Source organism: Poecilia reticulata, chromosome 17, assembly GCF_904066995.2.
Source record: "Poecilia reticulata chromosome 17, P_reticulata-male-v2, whole genome shotgun sequence".
NCBI lineage: Eukaryota > Metazoa > Chordata > Actinopteri > Cyprinodontiformes > Poeciliidae > Poecilia > Poecilia reticulata.
This window is the reverse complement of record NC_088846.1, coordinates 15,817,253-15,837,733: the sequence shown is the minus strand read 5'-3', so window position 1 is coordinate 15,837,733 and position 20,481 is coordinate 15,817,253. Positions and strand designations below refer to the sequence as shown.

The window sequence follows — 20,481 nt, the reverse complement described above, 5'->3', positions numbered from 1 at the left end:
AGTTTTTTATGTTTAGTGCATAAAAAACTACCAGTGTGCATTCATATCACTTTTTTCTGGTTACCACTAGTCATTTCATCCACTTAAGAATACTTTCACATTAAAAATATTTTTATTCCCCATACCCATTTTTTTTATTTTATTTATTTATTTTACAATTTGAAAACCGTGTGTTAAAAGAAACCAACTCAAACACTTAGAAATAGAAAAAGTTAGAGGTAGTTAGGACACTTAGTTTTGACAATACTACTGTACATTGTTGGCCCCTGAGCATAGACAGAAGAGTAGCCTAATAAAACTGTACAAAAGTGAAGGGAAATGATTAAGTGTTCATATTGTATTAAAATATTTTATACTTTTCATTGTAAAAGGTTTTCTTTGCCGTTTACATACAACATTACAGCATACAAATTCCTATTATCAAGGCTTTATTTAAATATAAGCAGCTTTTTATATATGTAAACAAATGTAATGTGACTATTTTCATATATTAAAAAATAGAATCACAAATACTTGTGGTGTGTTGCCCTATTGAACTATAAACATGTAAAATGAAATGTAACCACAGCTATTGGGGATTAGATGCCATCACAGCCACTTGTCAGAGAACTACAGAAAAATGTGTGGGCTTGCTGTAAAAAGGACATCCGCATGACGGAGCCTTCTGTCGCCGTTTGTCTTCAGACCTTATATTTCTTCTTTCCACTTTCACTAATAATGCAAATGTGCTTTAAAAAAAGAAAGAAAGAGGAAAAAGCACAGTCAAATGTAAGCCAAAAAAACATTCAAAACAATAGTGTATTTAGTTGATTCGTGTGTGACAGTCAGTGCAACAGGACTATTATTCCAAGGCCTCCTGCTAAACAGAGTCTTTGTTGTCTGAAATGAAGACTTACATTGAGGTCCCTAAAATACTCATTGTAGTCCAAAGCATAGCCGACCACAAAACGATTGGGTATCTCAAAGCCAACATCTGAAAGAAGTGCATTGAAAAGACAAATGTAAACTGAAAATGTTTTCTAATCGTCTTAAAGCAGAGGCTTATCGCCACAGTAAAATGTTTTATCAGTTACTTACAGTCAGGAACAGAGGCTAAGCTGTGCTGAACTCTCTTCACCAGCAACCTGGGGAAGCAAAAGCAGATACTATTCGACACCATCCGCGCCAGACTGCTTATTAAAATGTGATAATTGAAAAAAAAAAAAAAAAAAAAAGAAGTAGTTTGGTCTGTATGTGTCTTGATTGACAGGAAGGAATTTGGTGATTCATGAAACAAGCGACCACTCTTTACCCTGCAACTTTGATCATTTTGGGTTTGAAGGCTTTTACGTGCTCTAGAAGAGTCTCCATTGTCTTTCCGGTGCCAACAATGCCCTGTGAGCGGGAACACATACAAAAACAACAAAATACACTTGCTTGGGAATAAAAGCCGATGTGGAAATGCAGACAATGACGAGTTTCACATCACAGTGAAAGAGAATCTTCTCAGTGTCTCCAATCTGTGCTCTTATTACACAACAGTTAACAAGCATCAATTTCACTTTCCCAGAAATCATATGATATTTTATACAAACACTGAAAGGCTTTATACATTCTTTTGCTGGTGAATATGACGGCCACTTGACAGAGACTAAAGATGAAGAATGTTTACAGCAAAAAAATAAATAAAATGCTTGACATACACAATCAAATCCACACGTACAGCTTTACATAAGTTATTTATATGTGGTTTGTTATGCACTTGGTCAAAGCAAACGTTTAAAAAAAATGTTGCCACTGTAAAGTTAAATGGCATTAAAAAGGTTGTGCTTATAACAAATTTTATGCAAAGATTTTGTTGACGAATTACTTATGTGGAATACAATAGTTTTTAAAATATATCACTATGTGCAATATCACAGTTTGCTTAAAGTGATTTTTAAACTTAGTGCATAGCTTTTAGTCCTTTTATGGTATGAAAAGACTAAAATCTATCCAATTGTTTTTCATTTTGATTTCATTTATTGTTATTTGTATGGCTATTTCTTGCTGAATTGCTCTTTCTATGTATTTTTGGTATAAAGCTATTTGGTGTCTAGGTGCTCTGACGTGCAAATTCCTTTGCTACTGAGCAGACCACATTGTGGAAGTGTAGGAGGTTTGTTGGAACATTTTTTTATGTAAAGAAAAAACAGCTACCGGTGCAGTGAAAATTTAGACTGCATAGCAGAAAGAGATGGAACCAAAAGCAAACCCATCACCCACATATACCATATGGTAACATCATTCACTTAAGTATGAACACATGCAGTGAAACTTTTAAGGGTTCTAAAACTTAGTAGGTGCCAACACCAAAGAAACAAAATACTCCAACAAGTCCTTTGCAACTAACTACTCTGCAGATGTTCCCACTAAATAGTGCGATAAATGATAAAAGACAAATCATCCGGTCTCTGATCTTTTTAAGCAATCATTATGAATTTCTTTAACTGTGCTGTTTTTTGTAAAGCACACTGATTCCTAATACAAAGCTGAGATTTTCTGCTTCCATGACAAAGTTAGTGAACATTGTTTGAAAAGCAGGCCTCTTGTTACTTGAATATAGGTCAGGCAATTAAATAAAGTTTTCCTCATGTTAAAACCTAGTTTTTCTGGTAGGCAAACTTTAAATGGCCCCTTGCGACCTGGAAAACAGTCAGTACAGTGTATATATAATGAGTCTATTTTGCAAAATGGAAACAGTTAAGTACAAGGCTGACTCACCTCAACAATCAGCACGTTCTTATGAGAGCATGTTGGGGAGAGGAGAGAGGAGACAGAGCAAACAATAATGCTTGATTAGTAGCAGATTACTAAACCACACAGTTTGCTATGACACAAAACATAAAAAACCATGAATCACAACAAAAAACATGTTTGGTTCCTTAAAGGAACAGAAAGCACACACAGATCTAAAAGGAAAGAGTTTTTTTTTTTTTTTAGATCTCTTAATGCAGAAGTAGTGAAACATCAGCAGCAGCACCACACCCAATCACATGTTCTAACTCTGGCCTTAGATTAGTAATGCTTTTATTCATTTTCTTAAAATATGCATCTGTCCTCAAGATAAAGACTGAACCAGAAAAATCTCTGCATCATCGATATCGGAAATCTTTTCATCAGCCATACTAATCTGAACGTCGGTGTAATCGCTGAATTTCTGCAGATGCCTGTCTAATCAACAAAAAACTTGCCACAAATCACAATCTAGGCACAATCTAAGCTTTGCTTGATCTCATCTAGGCCAGGAAGTAAGTTACATATCTACAATTTACTATAGTTTGCTAATAAAATGTTCATCCAAGCATGTAATTGTGCTTTGTTTACATCTCCTTATTCCTCATCTTTAAATTTGTCCTACGGACTTATTTAAGGATAAGTCTGCAGGACAAGGAACCGATGAGAAATATAAGAGAAATATAAACTAATGAGGTATGTGTAAAGTAGAAAGAGTCTGGGGGGAAAGTGAAACCACCTATTTAAACATTTCACAATTTCACAGTTAGCTCTCACCAGTAAAGCTATGCTTTCTTAAGTAACAAAGTTGCAGCTACATTTTATTTCCAGACACACAGAGCTTGAGAATTTCGCACAAACACTTGAAATACTGCAAGAAAATCATAAAACAGCAAGTCAGACTTGCTACTAAATGTCCTTTTCAGTACAGCAGGTATTTACAGTAGACTGAATCTGGCTACAGGACAGACTCCTGTCCAGCTGAGGGAAAAGTCGAATGTGAATAATCAAATGAGGTGATGACGCATTAGATTGGCACTCTAAAAATAGGTTCACTAACTTATGAGTGCGGTAAAAATTGTTGGTGATTCATATCCGTGCACACAGACATGCACACGTTCAGAGAATTGTAATGAAAACCCTTCCAGAGCAGCTAAAGACACTGATACAAATCTCTACATCCAATTAACAAAAGCAAAATGGAACTACAAATTGAATTGAATTTATATTTATATATTTATTAAGATTGTGATGACGGTACTAGCAGAGAAATTGATGGTTTGTGTCTGTTCAGGCACAGAATGTCTTAGGAACTGGATGCTTTATAAAGGAGAATGTTTCTAAAGCTTTTGAATAGAAAAGGTGCAACAACCGAAAACTCAAAAATTAAGATTTGCTGTTTTAAACCAACTTTTTGTTGGTCTGCAACTTACAGTCAGGAGACTGAATTTTTTTTTTTTGCTAATTCTTTTCTGGAAAACAAACAAACAAAAAAAACAACTAAATTAAATCAGACTGGAAGGAAAGAGTCTGGAAATATCAAATATCAAATCTTGCTGCAGGACGGCTTTGGGCCTGAACTTTCAATAGACCACTCTAACATATGATTAGTTGTTGAGTTCACAAATTCAATTGTACAGTAGCTCTGATTGTACGACCAGGATTATTTCCTAGTGGCATTTAAGTCTTCACCCCAGCCTGACATCAACTGCAGATTCAAGCAGGATTTATTCCAGTGTTGCACTGTAATTTATCAACAAACTTTGGCCAACTTCACTGTCTGTCACTGCTGAAGAAAAGTAACCTTACAGCATGATGCTGCCAGCACAATGTTTCACGAGATAAAGTAATCATAGCTATGAGCAGAATTTGTGTTCCACCACAAATATCTACCATGTAGCAGTAAAAAATTACATTTTGGTCTGGTCCGACTATTGCACCTCTACATGTTTGCGGGGTTCCCTACGTGAATGAAAACTGGAACTAAAACTTTTTATTGCCTTTCTTTAAACAATGACTTTGTTCTTGCCAGCTTTCCATAAAGGCCAGATTTGTGGAGCGTGAAACTAACAGTTAGCCTTTCAACAGATTCTCCAACTGGAGCTGTGAATCTCTGTGTCTTGCAGACAGGCTTTCTTTGTGTGATTTTTCAGTCTGATTTGGCAGGTTTACAGCTGTGTGAAGAGCATAAAGAGCTTGAGACTTTGCATAACCTAACCCTGTCCTGACTTCTACAGTGTTTTATCCCAGCTTGCTGTATTCTTAGATCCTCATGTTGTGGTTTGTTCGACCTCTCAGCCCTTCAAGGTACAGCTCGATTTCTACTTTGGATAAAATACCCACAGCTAAAGGTTGTTTGCTAATTGGTTGATTCCTAAAGCCTTTTGTTGCACTGAATTTTATTTGGGAGTTATCAAAGCAAAGAATGCATACTATGCCTCTCTTACTTTTAGCCGTAAAAGTTGTTAAAAACAATGCATATTGTTCTTCCACTTAATTATGTGCATCTTTGTGTTGGTATATCACAAAAAAACTAAGTAAAATTCATGGAAGTTTGTGGTTGTAACTGTACAAAATGTTTTTATTTTAATCTTGTTGTATGACTATGTTTGCAACATGTTTCCAAAATTGTCTGTAAATGCATAGAAAGAGCACTAACTATTGCCCACAAAGAGATAAATACGTTTTAGACGGTTTAAGAAACGATCTTGCAACCTCTCAAAAATAGTAGTCTTGTGATCAGCCACAGTGGTCAGCACAGTCCAAGAAGACACTTTAGGAGATAGCATAGAGATTATCAGAGCTTTGTAAACAGTCAGGATCCACTCCAGCTCAAAGGAGAACCAACTGTGATCACGTGATAACAAGACAAGCAGCTGTGCCGCGAGCCTGAAGCAACAGAGCTACAGTCACCCTGCTAATCTACATACTCACTACGTCCTCACATTTTCACCAACTCCACACTTTGGTCACACTGAGATCAAGTGGAATAAACCTTTAAACAACTGCATTAGAACAGCAGGCATCTGATTGGAGCTGTCTGACCCTGCCATCTTTGATCTGCTTTATGGAACCATCTTGTCAGGTTGAAGGAGGAGGAAATTTAGAGGAAAGGCTGCCCTCTTGAGGTCACTGCGCGCCGGCTCAATAAATGCCATCTCTAGACAACTTTGGATTACTTTGCCTTCTAGCAATGCATGCATTTGGTTATAACATTTTCTTTGCCCCAGTGATGATCTCAGTGAGAACCTTACCTTTCCAGCTAAAAAAGACAGGTCTTCTGCTCCCAGTATGTGAAGATCTTCTGTCGACTGGTCATTCTGCAGAAATAAATGTGTTTTAACATAGGGCTAAGCAGCATTTAAGACTAAACTGTATAACTTAAAATCTGAATTGCATTATTTTTGTCTTCAAATTGCAAATTTGTTGAGAATAAGAATAACCTCCAGGCATAAAACAAACCGATCGATAAAGGAACTCCGCAGTCATATCGGCTATCTGTCTTGATGTTTTTCTCCCACGCTTGAACAAACACATCTGAGCTAAAGCTAGACAAAGATCCCACTGTCATAATGCTGACAGCGTAACACACACATCTTCTGACTAAGTCATGAGACACAAACCCATCAAGGCTGATAATGTCAACCATTAAAGCAGCCTCAGCATCCTTAAACCGAAGCCACTTGAGGCCAGTCTGTCTCCAGCGGCTTTCCTTCACTGCAGCAGAAAGAGGACGAGACGGGACGGGACAGGACAGGGGGGCTCACCAGGTAGCTCCTGAGTCGGATGAAGTGGACCCTCATGGGGATCGTGTGGTTGGAGTTCCGGCTGAGAGCCTTGATCCTTTCCACCAGGTCGGCACAGAACTGGTAGCCTCCTTTTAGCACGCAAAGCACCACAATGTCGTGGTCGCCGAGGTCGTCCATGATGTTCCTAGCAAGACGTTCTGTCCTGCAGAATGAAAAGAAAGACAATGATTTAGAACTTCTCCGACTTTTTAAGGTCAAAATATCCCTGCCTCACTGTTAAACTAAAACTATGGTATACTGATAATTCAAAATTACAGCAAAACATCTATACGAGATGTGCTCTACATACATATTTAGTGCATGTTAAGAATGTTACTATAGAATATGTTCTAGCATAGTTTTATGTTTGACTGTTAAAGTTACACCTTCTATTTTGAACAAAGTTTTTCATTTCAACTTTTACATTTACATGTTTGAAAAGACCCCCAGCTTTGATGTGGAGTACAGCACCAGTTTTTTTTTCCAATAAGCATTTTAGTTCATTTTGAACTAACTGAATTGCCATATTTCTGTTATTTTTCAATACAATTTGTGTGCACACCTCCAAATTGCAGCTGAGCGCAGATTGCTGGGCACTTTATGTGCTCAGACACATAAAGTGGATAAGGAATCTTACACATTATCTGTGTGAAAGCTTTCCTGAAGAGATCAGGAAAGCTTTTACATCACTAAAGAGTCCAGGAGAAGAAGATGGTACAAGGTCTGCACGTGTATAGCGCACGTGTATAGGACTCCAAAGTGCTTTACAATACATTCACACGCTGATGGCGACAGCCACAATTGCAGTGGGGCAGACTGACAGAAGTGAGGATGCTATACAATCTGAACCAACACCAGTGGGCAAGAACACAGTGACTGGGATGGAGCAGGGGTTCGAACAGGAAACAGTTATGTTAAATCAAAACATCACAGCTAAATACTTTGGAAACAACAAAAACAGAAAACTTTTATTGTTTTATTAATTCTACACCTACTAACTACAATAACAGTTTTTATGCATTAAACATCTGAATGACTTTAATGGTACATTTTATCAGATAGATATCTATCAGGCTGTATGCAGCCATTGAGGAAAATGCAGAGGTAAAACAGACAACTTTCAGTTTTGTTTTGCAACTCTTCCTCTAGCTTTTCCCCCCCATTTGTTTCTTTTTAAGTTTGCATTTAACAGAAGACAGAAAAGCAAGAAAGTCGAGCTCACATAAAGTGTATGATATACCTCTGATTTCCCCCTGACGACTAGTTAATGGACACGTAAGTCTTCCATGCAACCTCAGAGCAACCAAAGCGGGAGGTGGGGGGAACATGTGAGGAGAAAACTTGCTTAGGCCGCAGGAATCTACACAGTTTCAGTCGTGTACCTGTCCATGATCACGCCATGTGGAATGATGACACAGTCTAAATCTCCGGAGTAATGAGCGGGGTAGTTGAAGAGATCTAAACTGTAACCTGGCCAGTCATCGTTGATCTGAGAGGAGACAGTCAAACATAAACATTATTCTGTTGAGTACAGTGGAAATCACAACTTATTCACACAAGCTTTCACGCTGCAAACTCTCTGCAGCAGAAACGCCCGCCTGCCGCTTTAGTTTAGACAAAACCAATCTACACGGAGCGCAACGTTTTCTGATTGCGCATAAACTGAGCGCTTGTCCACTTCCTGTGAAGTTCTCTTATTAAATTACCACAATCCCCTCGCTTCTTCTATCGGCCCGAGCGTCAACTTCTGCCATGTTTTCCCGTCGAACACAAGAAGGGTCTTGTCTGAGGAAGGTGGTGGTGCAAGCCCACAGAGGGGTTTGGCACGGTGATGAGAGAGGAGGAGCATCAGAGTTGGGGAATGTGAAGCCTGTCGTGTATCGCCGCGGCCGCTAGAGGCGCTCTAACACAACGTTTTTATTACAGCAACATCAGGATGCGCGTGCTTCTCTTGGAAAAGGTGTCAACTTTTTGTTGACTGGCTCAGGTTTAGCGGGGATAATACACACGGTCTGCAAGGCAACTTTGTTTTCAGAGATACTATTAAAAGCTTGTGGAAACAGTTGTGCAATTAAAAACCAAGACTACCAAATGGGATTTAAAATGAAATCTCAAATATTGAATTGTTTTAAATATAGATCAATGAAGAAAAAAAATGTAAAGAAGGGTTACAGTGCTGTGTAAAGCAATTTATATCTCTTGAGCTGTGTCTGTCTGTTGTGTTTAAACCACACATTTCAGATTATTTTTTTTCTATGGGTTTTATTTGATAGACCAACACAAAATGTTGCGTTGTTATAAAGAAAAAGAAAATGTTACATGTCATTACAAAAGTTTTACAAATAAAAAATATGAACAATTTGGCATGGATATATATTTATTATGAGACCATAAAATAAAAGAAGTGTAGCCATTTGCCTTGAGACATTATTCAGTTAGTAAATTTAGTCTGAGTATGTATAATTGTATCTCAGTATAAATATAGCAGACTTATCCAAGTTGGATGGGTCACCCTTCAAGGTCTTTGAAGTCTAGTTCAGGATGTTATGCTGGTAATTAATAATTTCTTGACTGTATAGGTCAGTGAGAAACAGGGCCTGGGTGTGGTTGATTAAGTTGATATAATATAATCCCTGATTCAACAAGGAGAACAATTCTATTCTCACATTGAGTCAAGATGGCTTGTATAATTATTTTTGTCTCTGAATAGATTAAATCAACATCTAAAAAAAACCTCATTTAGTCCTTAAGCAGGTAACATTTGGCTGATATTAACATTTGAAACATTTAAGTGTGGCAAAAAAAATAAAGCAAACCCAAAAGAAATCTACATGCTTTCATTGTATTGTACCATGTCTACCCCTAACACTTAATGTCTGATTTAGTCTTTAGAGTTTTGTACTCTCTCTGTCATTTTAAGTTTATTGCACGTTGGAAGCATCTTGGAAAGAGGACTTGGTCTATTTGCCACGCTACAGTAAGCAGTTTTTTTTGTTGTTGTTGTTTTACACTTTCACGACCTTCATTTTTAAAGTCTGTAACATTACTTGGTGCAACCGTTTCTGCAATTCTTTTAATCTAGTCTTAGAAATTATTTATTTATTTATTTATTTATTTATTTATTTATTTATTTATTTATTTATTTATTTATTTAATCCATAACTTAATGATAATGATGTAAAACATATAAATTCTTATCTGGTAGAAAAAAAAAAATCTGGTTTTGACTAAAACATCTAACTAAATATTCATGCTTTTTTTTGTACACGTTTGCCAGGCTGCAGAAAATAAACTTTCTGAAAATATAAAACATGTGAAGAGAAAATGTACTTCTTTATTAAAGGAAACTGTGTTGCCATACTGTACAACGTAATCTGTCACAGTGTGCGAATGACTGTATTTTCGATAGACCACCCTGGAAACTGTGTGGACAGCATGTCCAGCAGCAGCAGGGTCTGGGTTGTTGTGTCACTACACATTAGAGAGGTCTGCTAGGCGCTGTTGAAAAGGGAAGACAAGGTGTCTGGGCCCTTCCACCCGTGCTGCTCCATGGAGACCGCCTTTAAACAGCAGTACATTGTCATCTGGGGAGGCAAATGTCAACAGCAACATTAGATTTCAATCACCCTGCACATTCTCACCACCTCAAAGGGAACAACGAGGTGTTAAAACTACCCTGCGTGACCAAATCCCTCAAAATAGGATGAAACACTTCCACGCTGTTCAAGCGATTTCACTTCATGTTTTTGTTTCAGATGCTGAGCTGCGGGCTTCTAGCTGGAATAATCAGGCTCATCCGCAGCACTGTGGTGCTGAGCGATGCTGCACAAGCCAGAAGATGTTTTTGGGTGAAGTCTTGTCAGATTGTTTTTGATGCCCTCTTTCTCTCTGCTGGGGAGAGCAGGCTGGCTCCTCTGGTGCCCTCGGGGTGCAGGGGAGCAGTCTGGCTTTGGCATTTCACACTCGCTCAGCAGTCAAAGCCTGTGACCGTCCGCAGACTTTACCGCCAACTGCTCCCTTGCGCCCTCGCCCGCATGTTGTTTGGCCAATTACGGATATTCAGTTAGTATGAAAGTAATTCTGGCAGACATGCAACTGTCCGGCCAGATAACGTCACAGGTCTGATTTGAATACAGGATATCATCATTTTTTTTTCTGTCTACACTTGATGCTTCATACAGATATCAACAGAAGTAATAATAATAATAATAATAATAATAATAATAATAATAATAATAATAATAATAATAATAATAATAATAATAATAATAATAATAAACTGACATTCAGAATAACAACATCATTAAGACTTTAAACATTTCAGATGCATCTGTGAATCTTAATGCATCTGATTGTTTCCAGTTTGTCCTTGGAGTGTCCAGTTGTGACTGATCCAGGATGAATGTTAGCACTGGTCACAAACAGGCCAAATAAAAAAACTCTTAATGGATAAGTCTTTGGTTTGGGTTAGCCTTGTGTCTTTCAGCCTTTCTTTCACTCCAGATTGCTTTGCTCCACCCAGTGATCCTGGATTAAATCCAGAAACAGCCTAAAATTTCACAATTTTATTTTATTTTTTACTTGAAACCATCTTGACAAAAAAACTCAGTGAAACTTATTCTTATCTTAAAAACAGAATAAGACATATTATATGGCTTCCACCACTGTTACTTTAGATAATTATGATACCGATTAACATGCTCTATTGTTTTTGTTTTATAATAGCAACTGGAAATACTGAGCCTCTTTTGCAAACAGTTATCTCTAACAATAAAGGGGATTAAATAGAAAATCTAGGTACATTTTATTTCTTTGAGAAATAAAATGAACCCAGACCACATTTTATTACACCATCTAGCAGCCATTGTTCTTTTTTCTTTAGAGACTTTTGCCATTTTAGAAAAACAATTAAAGAGAATAAAGCTGGTTCACTTATGTTATCTTAAACAGAAATCCTCAATTTATATTTTTCAAGTGGACATGATGCAGAATGAAAACATAAAGAAAAATGTACGCAATAAAATCCTAGTTTTACATTTGAGTAATTCACCATTTTTGGTGTATTCCAGGGGCCATGTTGCATCGCTACACACAGGTCGCACATGGTAGTTGCAATATTTTTTGTATTTCCTTTCTTTAAAGAAAATAATGTTTGTCTTTAAAAACTGCAAACATACAGGCAGTTTTGGCAAAAATTTCATAAGTTTAACTTTGAGCTTAGCTTATATGTAAAAGTCAATGTAATTTAATTTGCATAATTTTTGGGGAGTTGGATAGTCATTTTTAGAAACAATACAAGTTGTCAATAAGCAACAGATTAAGAACAAAACAAAGTCATTGCTTTTTAGGTGGGCTATGCATAAACCTCACTATTAAAAAAAAAAATCACATTTCATTTATTATTACCTGTTCTGCAGGTTTCTTAGCTAACCTCTGAAGGGAGACAGAGTAAATGCTTTGTTTGGCTTCAGCCGTGGTTCCATACAGAAACTGTAGCAAGCATAAAATGATATCTTTTAGAAACAGATTCAGGACTGGAAGAAGTAGCTGTGCCACCCTTCAACTTTAAAAGAATGATAGCATAGCCCCGCTATGAAAGCTTCACAAGCGTACTCCAATATTTTCATTGTTTTTGGTGTATTTCAGTTGAAGTGTTGCAGTTCCTGACAAACACCATATTGCAGAACATGTGCCTTCATAAGTACACATATGAATTTTGTGGTATTCCATTCTTAACACATTGTGTTTAATATAACAAGCTTTAACAGCTTAATCTCTTCTAGGAGGCTTTTCACAAGATTTTGTAGGATTGTGTTTGTACAAATTTATGACCAAATTGTTGGATTAAAAGACCTGACTCACAGAATCTGCTCTATTTCATCCCAAAGGTTTTTGATTAGTTTGTGGTCAGGACTGTGCAGGTCAGTCAAGTTTGTCCATGTCAAACCTGCTGATCCTTTTTTTTTTATTGTAGACCTTGCTTTGTTCACTCATGCACAGTCATGTTGGGACAGGAAGGGACCGTCTCTAAATGGCTCCCACAAAGTTATACATTTCATGACAAGACTTACAGTTGTACAAGTGGGATGCTACCAATGTACTGTCTTTGAACTCAGCACCTGAGACCGCACATTCATTAAAAAAAAAATGCTTGCAGAAGCTGTCTGCATACCCATTTACTTCAATCATTTTGCACGTGAATGAGAACATTTCTAGAAACAATGAGGCGCTTACAAGGAACATCCTCATTTCATCATGAGGACTCAGCATAGAAAGAAAAAGAAGCAGTTCTATACCTGCACTGTAGTACATATTATTTTAATGTGTTGAAAACCCTTTGCAACAAGGCAAGTCAAGCACAACAGGTGCACATAAACACATGTCGAAAGTTCATGAGCTAAATCACAAAAACAGAGGACCAAAAAACAAAACAAAACAAAAAAAAGGTAGCATGCCAATAAAATCAAATACAAAAGTATAAGTCACACAACATAAAAAATAACTATAAACAAGGTTGGGCTGCTTATAAAACACAATTATTTGACATAATATCATGTTCAAATATCGGATGTTTAATGACTAACATTTGTTCATAAATGTCAGAATGAACTTCGTGTTTGTTTTTAGTTCTGCTAAAGAACCTGCTGAATCACGTAATCGACCAAAGGTGTAATGCGCTCCAGAAGGCGTAGTTCAACAAAATGGGAATGTACTCTTCTTTACATGTCCATCAGCTGAGCCGTAGGTCATACTTCTTTATGTAACGATAATCGGTGACTTAATGCTCGGAGCGGCTCCAGAGCTGTGCTTTAGAATCTGGAAGAAGGATCCACTGTGTGGAAAAACTCTTGTTAACATAAAGATGTCCCTGTATCAGTGGATTGCATCTCTGTGTATTAAAAAATATATTACAAACAATTATGACAAACTTTTTTTTTTCTGTTGAAATTTATATTTTAGTATCCTCAATGCACCACTTTTTAAAATTATTTTCTTTTTTATAAAGGAGCCATGTAGATGAACTGATAAAGAAATAACGCAGTAAATATTTGATGACATAACAAACTACATGACATGTAAAGGTTTTGATTTGGTTATGTGAGCCTTTTGGTATCATCAGACAGAGAAGACAGCAAAACGTAATGTGAAAAAAAGAAACATTCTCGGAGATTTAAAACAAGAACAAGAGCTTTACAGTACCGCAGATTTTTATTTTTTGCATCTGCCTTTGTACCAATGTGCTGCAGAAGCAAAGTCAAGACTGCGTGAAAGAGTTTCCGCTGATATCCCTCGCATCTTAATGAACGATGTCAAGCTTGTCTGTTTTGATGACAAGTATTTCTTTTATTGTTTTACAGATAACATACTTCACAGGGTTACCTTAGAGGTAAAATCTCCTGACAGAACTCAGTTTTGACTTGCCGGAGACAGAGGGGGGAGGATGAACATACTTTTATCGAGCACACATTGTAAACAACTGAGCAATATTTAAGTCTAAATGGCGTACCATAGAGTAGGTGAGAGACAACAAAATGTAAGAAGATGTGCCTCTTGTTTGCAAAGACAAAAGTTTCATTTTTACAAAAACAAATAATGGTCACTGACATTTTTTTTTAACTCTTCTTAGTGGCTGAGAGGTAGAATGAAGTATTTTCAGTTAAACCAATGGTTTTATTCATCTACTTTATTTGATCATCTCATCATATTGAGTGAAAACATTACAAGTGAATAAGGAACCCCAGCCCTCTGATTATTATGTGAAACCTGTACAAACCCTCCGCTGATTGAAATGTTATTGGATTTTTCTTGCGAAACTTCTTATTCGTATCCCAAAAGTCTGTTGTTATAGGTTGAGAAACATTTTTCATTCAGGGCTAGGATTTCACAAGACCTCGCCGAAATATGGGGAGTGAATTCCTTGGTTTTTAACACTGTGAGGAGCATCGTTCGTTCATGTTTTTTTGTTTTATTCTTTCGGGGATGAGGTGTGGAGATGGAGATATTCAGTTGGAAGTATCTGAATGGACGCTCCCGGGTCCTTCTGTGGGCGATGTCACTGACGAAGGAGTCGGAGCATCTTGCCAGCCGCCGTTCGTCTGCGAATGCGAGAGAAGAAAAGAGCGCAGTGAGAAAACTTGGAAACAAAGGACACAAACACAGGAAACAAAAGGTGACAAAGAACAGGTATTGCCACCCATATTTCATGGACATTTTCAGAGATTTGAGTTCTTTTCTACTTTTTCAGAAATGTCCTTACGATATTAAATAACTTTATCATTTAGCAGGTCAAGTTTTAAAGGCAAAATCTACAAAAAAATAATCAAGGAAAAAAAAGGAAAGAAAGGAAAAATGAACAAAAACAACTACTTTATAGCAATTTTTTTGCATAACATTCACAGCTAATTTGAATATAATATATACACTATATTGGATATTACCAAAAATGACTCGTACTGTTCCTGCTCCTGTCTGTTGCTAAAACACTTAGGCACAAATGGAGAGTGTTATCAACTAAAACTTGAAGAACAATTGTTCAGACAGAATCTAAAAAAAACAAAAAACAGATTCAACAGGCTCTCTCTGAACTGATGCATAAGAATAATACTAGACGTTTTCTCAGTCGCTCTCTACAGGGATGTAATATAACAGATAAAAGATAAGACGGGCCTTTAGTGTGACTGTGCTACCAGCTACCAGCTATGTCGGAAATGCTGAAATTAGATAAAGCTCGCTTCTGATCGCCAACTCTGACAGTTTCCACCTCAGCAGGGAATGGGACTGCTTTCTAATTGGTTCCCGCAACATTCACAGGTGCACTGCAGCACCAATGTTGAAATGCTAAGCGAGGCTTGACAGGTTTCTTTACATTTTTTCCTTCAAAAATTAAGCATCATGTGTTTTTATTATTATAGCAGAATATGTGAAATTTATGCTCAAAGTTGATTCCTTTGTTGCAAAGTCAATATCGCTATCGTCCACCAGGGAGGACATTTGTTTTACAGCCAAGCATTTCAAACATACGAAAACAATGTAAAATACATAGACAATGTTAAAAACATGCAGAGCGTATGAGCAGCACGTCATAAATATATATATATATATAAGATGGAATTTTAAACTCACAAATCTAAGGTTTATTTTAGACCCACCGTAAGATACCATAAAAATGGAGACATGCCTGCATTTTTAGGAATAACTTTAGGAAAAATTTCTCTCAGATTCAGCAGATTGTGATTCCTGTCAGTATTTTCAAGAGGTAAATCCTCAACTTTAATGTAAGCATGAAAGACTTCGTCTGCAGCAGATCACTGAAATGCTAAGAAGCCTTAAAAAATATTTCTGTGCCACTTCTCTCACTTTCCTTTTCACGCGATTGACTTAATGTGAGATAAACAGAGGAGATAAAACACAGAACACACACGGCTTTCATGTATCTTGAATATACCCCCGAGATGTTTGATAAAAGAATAAATTATCACAATAAAATGCAGCTCTTTAAAAACGGAAGCCATCTCAAATCGCGATAAAAGGTCGACTAAGGACCATTTAGGACATTAATTGCAATTTCCACGCTATTAGTGAGCACTGGGAACGTGCTTTGGCAGCCTCTTATTTCCAAACCCTGTTATTTTGCGTAAAGACCGTCTGTCATCTCATTCAGAGAGAAAAAGAATTAAAAAAAAAACACATTTCCAGTCTGCAAGTGAGGCGACACCCACCAGCAATTTAAGGGGGTGTAATTGCTGTTCAAGGATAAAGAGAGAGAGGTGAGCCACGAGAGCTCAGTCAGTAAATTGTACAGAGCAAAAAAAAAAAAAAAAACACAATTTGAGCTCTATAAATATAAAGCCTCATTCATACTAGCTGTGCAAGCATTTTTTGTTTAAAGTGTTCTTATTTTTTGGTGCTTATCTAAACTTTTATTTTGATATTAAGGTCTTAGATACGGAAGCTTTTCCTGCTGCGCGCAGGTGTCTGGCTAAATTGGATTTGGATTTATTAGTTTCATTTTCTTCTAAGGATTACAATAGATAAAAAATATGTAGCAGGCTTTTTGATAGAGGAAGTTTTAAATCCAATCGAAAATGAAAATATATAAGACTGTCCACATTTATGCATCAATCTTTAACCAATGTCTCAGCTCCCCTCTTTTATTTGCCAACAAAAGTGAATGTTTTACGTATCTAGAACCACTTTCTGGATTGTGCATACAAGATAATAAAATAAAAGGAGACACAACATTAGTAACTTGTCTGTTATTACTTGTTCATATGTATATGGAACCAGGTTAGTTGCATCAAGTTGTATTATGGTTTTAGAAAGTTACAGTTTCTAATTTGTTGAGATGTCACTCCTTTCAAAGCCATGTCACAAGAAAAAGCCAGAGTGGCTGTATGGAGCATAAAGTAGAACAGGCTCCAGTAGAGATGTGCCGATCAGGTTTTTTCCTGCCGATACCGATCACCCAGATCACCGATACCGATCACGGAAACCGATCACATAATTATTATTTTTTTAATCATAAGCACTAAGGTTACATTATGTGGAAAAAGGAACCATGAATTCACCTTAATTTAGATAAAAGCTTTTAAATAGATTTTTCCAAGAAAAAAACAAAACAAAACAGGCATTGTGCAAGTTGTACTGCTATCAATAATACTATCTTTAACAGACTGAAAACATATGAAGGCTCTGAAGCGGCTAAATAATGCAAAAAGCCAAAAAAAACCTCTCAACATTGCCAAAAGATTTAAGTATAAAACTTAACATTCAAAGGCAAATACAGGATCCATTACAATAAACAATCCTGAGTTACTGAATGAAAACTTCCTGATAGCATGGCGGCTAGCTGATTACTGCTAGTTCTGAGTGGCTGTTTCTGACTGAGCGGAGTAATTATGCAGAACAGGGAGGAGATCGATTATTTTTTCAGAGATTATTTGTCTCATGTTAGGACAGCAAAAGTTTTAATATGTATGTAAAATGTATTCTTTTAGGTTAGATGCTGCAGCTTTAAGCAGAGGTTCGGTGTGAGAGTCACTACCAGGTGGAGCAGAAGCGGCGCTCCTGTAGCGCGTAGCAGCGGTTCAACAGCGAGAGCAGAACCAGCGTCTTACATCGCAGCTCGAAGACGTAAATAATTTTGCGGGTTATTTGCAGGCACGTGCAGAGGGGGGAGCTGGGAGTGCTCGAGCACCTGCCCTCTTTGCTCCGTGCCCCCAAGTGCCCTTTTGGTAATTTTTTTTTTTTTGTATTATTTTCTAAGTCCTTTTCTGACACATAAAAACATGTACTAAAATTATTAGTTTTTGTTGTCAAAGGTAACAATAAGACCGGCTTATTATAAGACATAATAAGCCGGTCTTATTGTTACCTTTGATCTTTTGCCCGTGACGCATGACGCAGTTGCCTCTCGCGCAGTGAGATAAGGCGGCTAACTGGAGGTCAACGTAGCGAACGTTCCAGATTACAGAACAGCTTTTGGTGAATTAACTGTTCACCAAAACGTTTTTGGTGAATAAAGTGGAGTAGACTTGCTACTTGTCCGATGACGGAAAACGTTGAACGTTGTATTGTTTCTGCTTCAGCACAGAGTCGCCGTTTAAGCAGAGAGGTAATGAAATACAACAGACACTGACAGGCCTCTGCGTCTGCCTTTCTCTGAAGAACTACTGAGCGGGAGGAGACAGCCAGGTGAGGAAAAACTGTTCTTATCTTTCGATTCAGTATTTCTATCATACAGACATTAGGCTGTTGTTGTTGTGATATTAGCTAGCTGCTAGCTAACGACTTTGCTAGCAAAGCTAGATAACTAAAAAGCTTCTTCCCTGTACCGTTAATGATATCAGTCATTCTTCAGTATTGTTAATGCAATAACGGCACATCGCCCGTCCAAAACCGATCATCTCCATAATGGATATATGTCCGATCTTCTAATTTCCTTTGCTGCATAACGTACATTTAATTTATTCTAGCATTAGGTAAATGTATCTTGAAGGAAAATAACACTTAAATAAAAGTCCAACAAGGATATTCATTTTGAATTAAAAATAACTCACCCTGAATTACCATGATAGATATAATGAATGTAATAAAAGTGTGTCATTAATGAAGGGGAAAAAACTCAACCCAGACTTTAAGTTTAGGGTCTGGTTCGCAGAGTATGAAGTTAAATTTGTTTCCCAATTATTCAATGGAAACAAAAAACTAACCTCAGTTAAAATAAAATTGTAATCAAAACTTTTGGAATTGTAAGGATTCTTAAAAAAAAAAAAGTTTTGTTTAAAAGACTTTTTTAAACTAAATAACTCATTTTTACCAAACATACATTTTTTTTGCACACATCAGAAATCTTTTGTTGTGATTTTGGGCCCTGCCCATGGTATCATGTGAGAATCACAAGCAAAACTTTGAGTCACAAACAGAAACTTAGAATAGCATGAAAAGATTTCTGACAAGCGCAAATAAGTTTGTTTTGCAAAAAAGAAAGTTAACTTCATGAGTCAAAAATGTGTGATTTAAATTTTTTATAAAGTTTTTTTAAGCAAATCTCAGTAGACTTTTTTTGTCATGGCAAGCATTAACAATTCAATATTTGCTTTTGTCTTTTTCATTTTTCTGCAGTTCCACATGCAGCTCTGCTTTCCTGAATGGACCGTCTTCATCTCCACTGCAAGTGCAGCAAACAGGCAGCTCTTTTTATAGATTACTGTACACTAAAAGGTTGCATTGTGCCCTTGTTTATATTTTTAATAGTGTAATTCTGTAAAGACAAAATATGTCTGGTGGTCTAGCTCTGATTTACATATCTTGCTAAATTGCGGGTTTGAATATTGAAATACTTTCCTATAACAAAATAGACCTGCAGAAAGAAATGACTAATAAAATATCTTACATAGGCATAGTGTTGTGCTCTATATGGAGATGTTCGTTAGCTTTGATTGTATATCTCACAATTTTGTAATTTATTTTTGTTTATTAAACTCTGAAAGCTGAGAGGCTTCGTTAATATTCTGTCCTAGAAGGCGGTTAGATGTGCCCTTTTTTTGTTGTTGAGCCCCTGCCCCTTTAGTGGTCTCTGCACGGCCGTGGTTATTTGTTTAGCTTTCTGACCGTCATGCTAATCCGGGTGAGTGTTTGTAGCTGTGCGCTGCTTTACCTGCTATCTGATCGTCTTTTTTACTGCAGTGAGACTCGATGTAGCCAAACTCCGTCAAGTAAGCCATTGTTCTTATGCCATATTAGATTCGTCGTGTTGATGCATTTTGACGTGCTTCACCCCACGTGCTTCAATTTTCCGCCGCAACACGCAAACTTCCCCATTCACTCTGTGCGTTATAGTTACACATCGCTTAGGATCTGTTGCTGCGCGTTTGCGCAGTGTGAAGGAAAGAGGAGACCAGCCGCATAGGCAGGTTGCGAAATGAGATGCAGGTGATCGGTATCGGCAACAAGAGACCGTGATCGGCGATCACCGATCATACACTTTTTCACGGAAATCGGCACATCTCTAGGCTCCAGTATATGTTGCTGTGTACTGCCAGTCAGCTATGTGAATAAAAGACTTCTGCACATTTTTCACTCTTACTCTACATAAATGAGACCAATTGGTCATACGGTAAGAGTGTTTTGAAACTACAGCTGAAAAGTGCCTGGAAATGCATTTTAAAATGAACTAAAAAAAAAAAAAAAAGTGGATACGCTACAAGTGACAAGTGTTAGCTGTTTGCAGGCTTAGCCAGTTCAGACAGCCCAGTTAATAAACCAGCTTGTTACATTTGTGTGGCAGTATTCTGCACAATAACAGCTACTCAATTCAGAAGGTTTTTAAAGTATTAATTTAAGTCTATGTATCAGAATTCAAATTACAACAAATAATAATGATGGATAAAGCATAATTATAGCTTTCATCATAAATATGTTTTACTATTTTGCAGCA

General features: G+C 37.0%; 2 protein-coding genes across 5 annotated transcripts in view; both read right to left on the bottom strand.

Moving 5' to 3' along the window:
* Positions 1-322: 322 nt before the first annotated feature.
* prtfdc1b (phosphoribosyl transferase domain containing 1b) lies at positions 323-8,407 on the bottom strand. Its single transcript, XM_008434105.3, has 9 exons — positions 8,249-8,407; positions 7,925-8,031; positions 6,522-6,705; positions 6,009-6,074; positions 2,743-2,760; positions 1,292-1,374; positions 1,078-1,124; positions 897-973; positions 323-728 (listed from the first exon to the last, which is right to left on the bottom strand). Exons 1-9 carry the CDS (start codon positions 8,294-8,296, stop codon positions 681-683), a joined length of 678 nt encoding a protein of 225 aa, XP_008432327.1. The 5' UTR covers positions 8,297-8,407; the 3' UTR covers positions 323-680.
* Positions 8,408-12,844: 4,437 nt separating this feature from the next.
* pbx1a (pre-B-cell leukemia homeobox 1a) overlaps positions 12,845-20,481 on the bottom strand; it is a 67,960-nt gene continuing 60,323 nt past the window's right edge. For all 4 annotated transcript variants that reach the window (XR_535964.3, XM_008434106.3, XM_008434108.3 and 1 more), the window contains one exon: positions 12,845-14,638. Coding sequence is in view for 2 of the 4 variants with exons in the window: in XM_008434106.3 (XP_008432328.1) it covers positions 14,546-14,638 (93 nt within the window). In the remaining 2 variants the exon portion in view is untranslated. The remainder of the gene's footprint in view (positions 14,639-20,481) is intronic.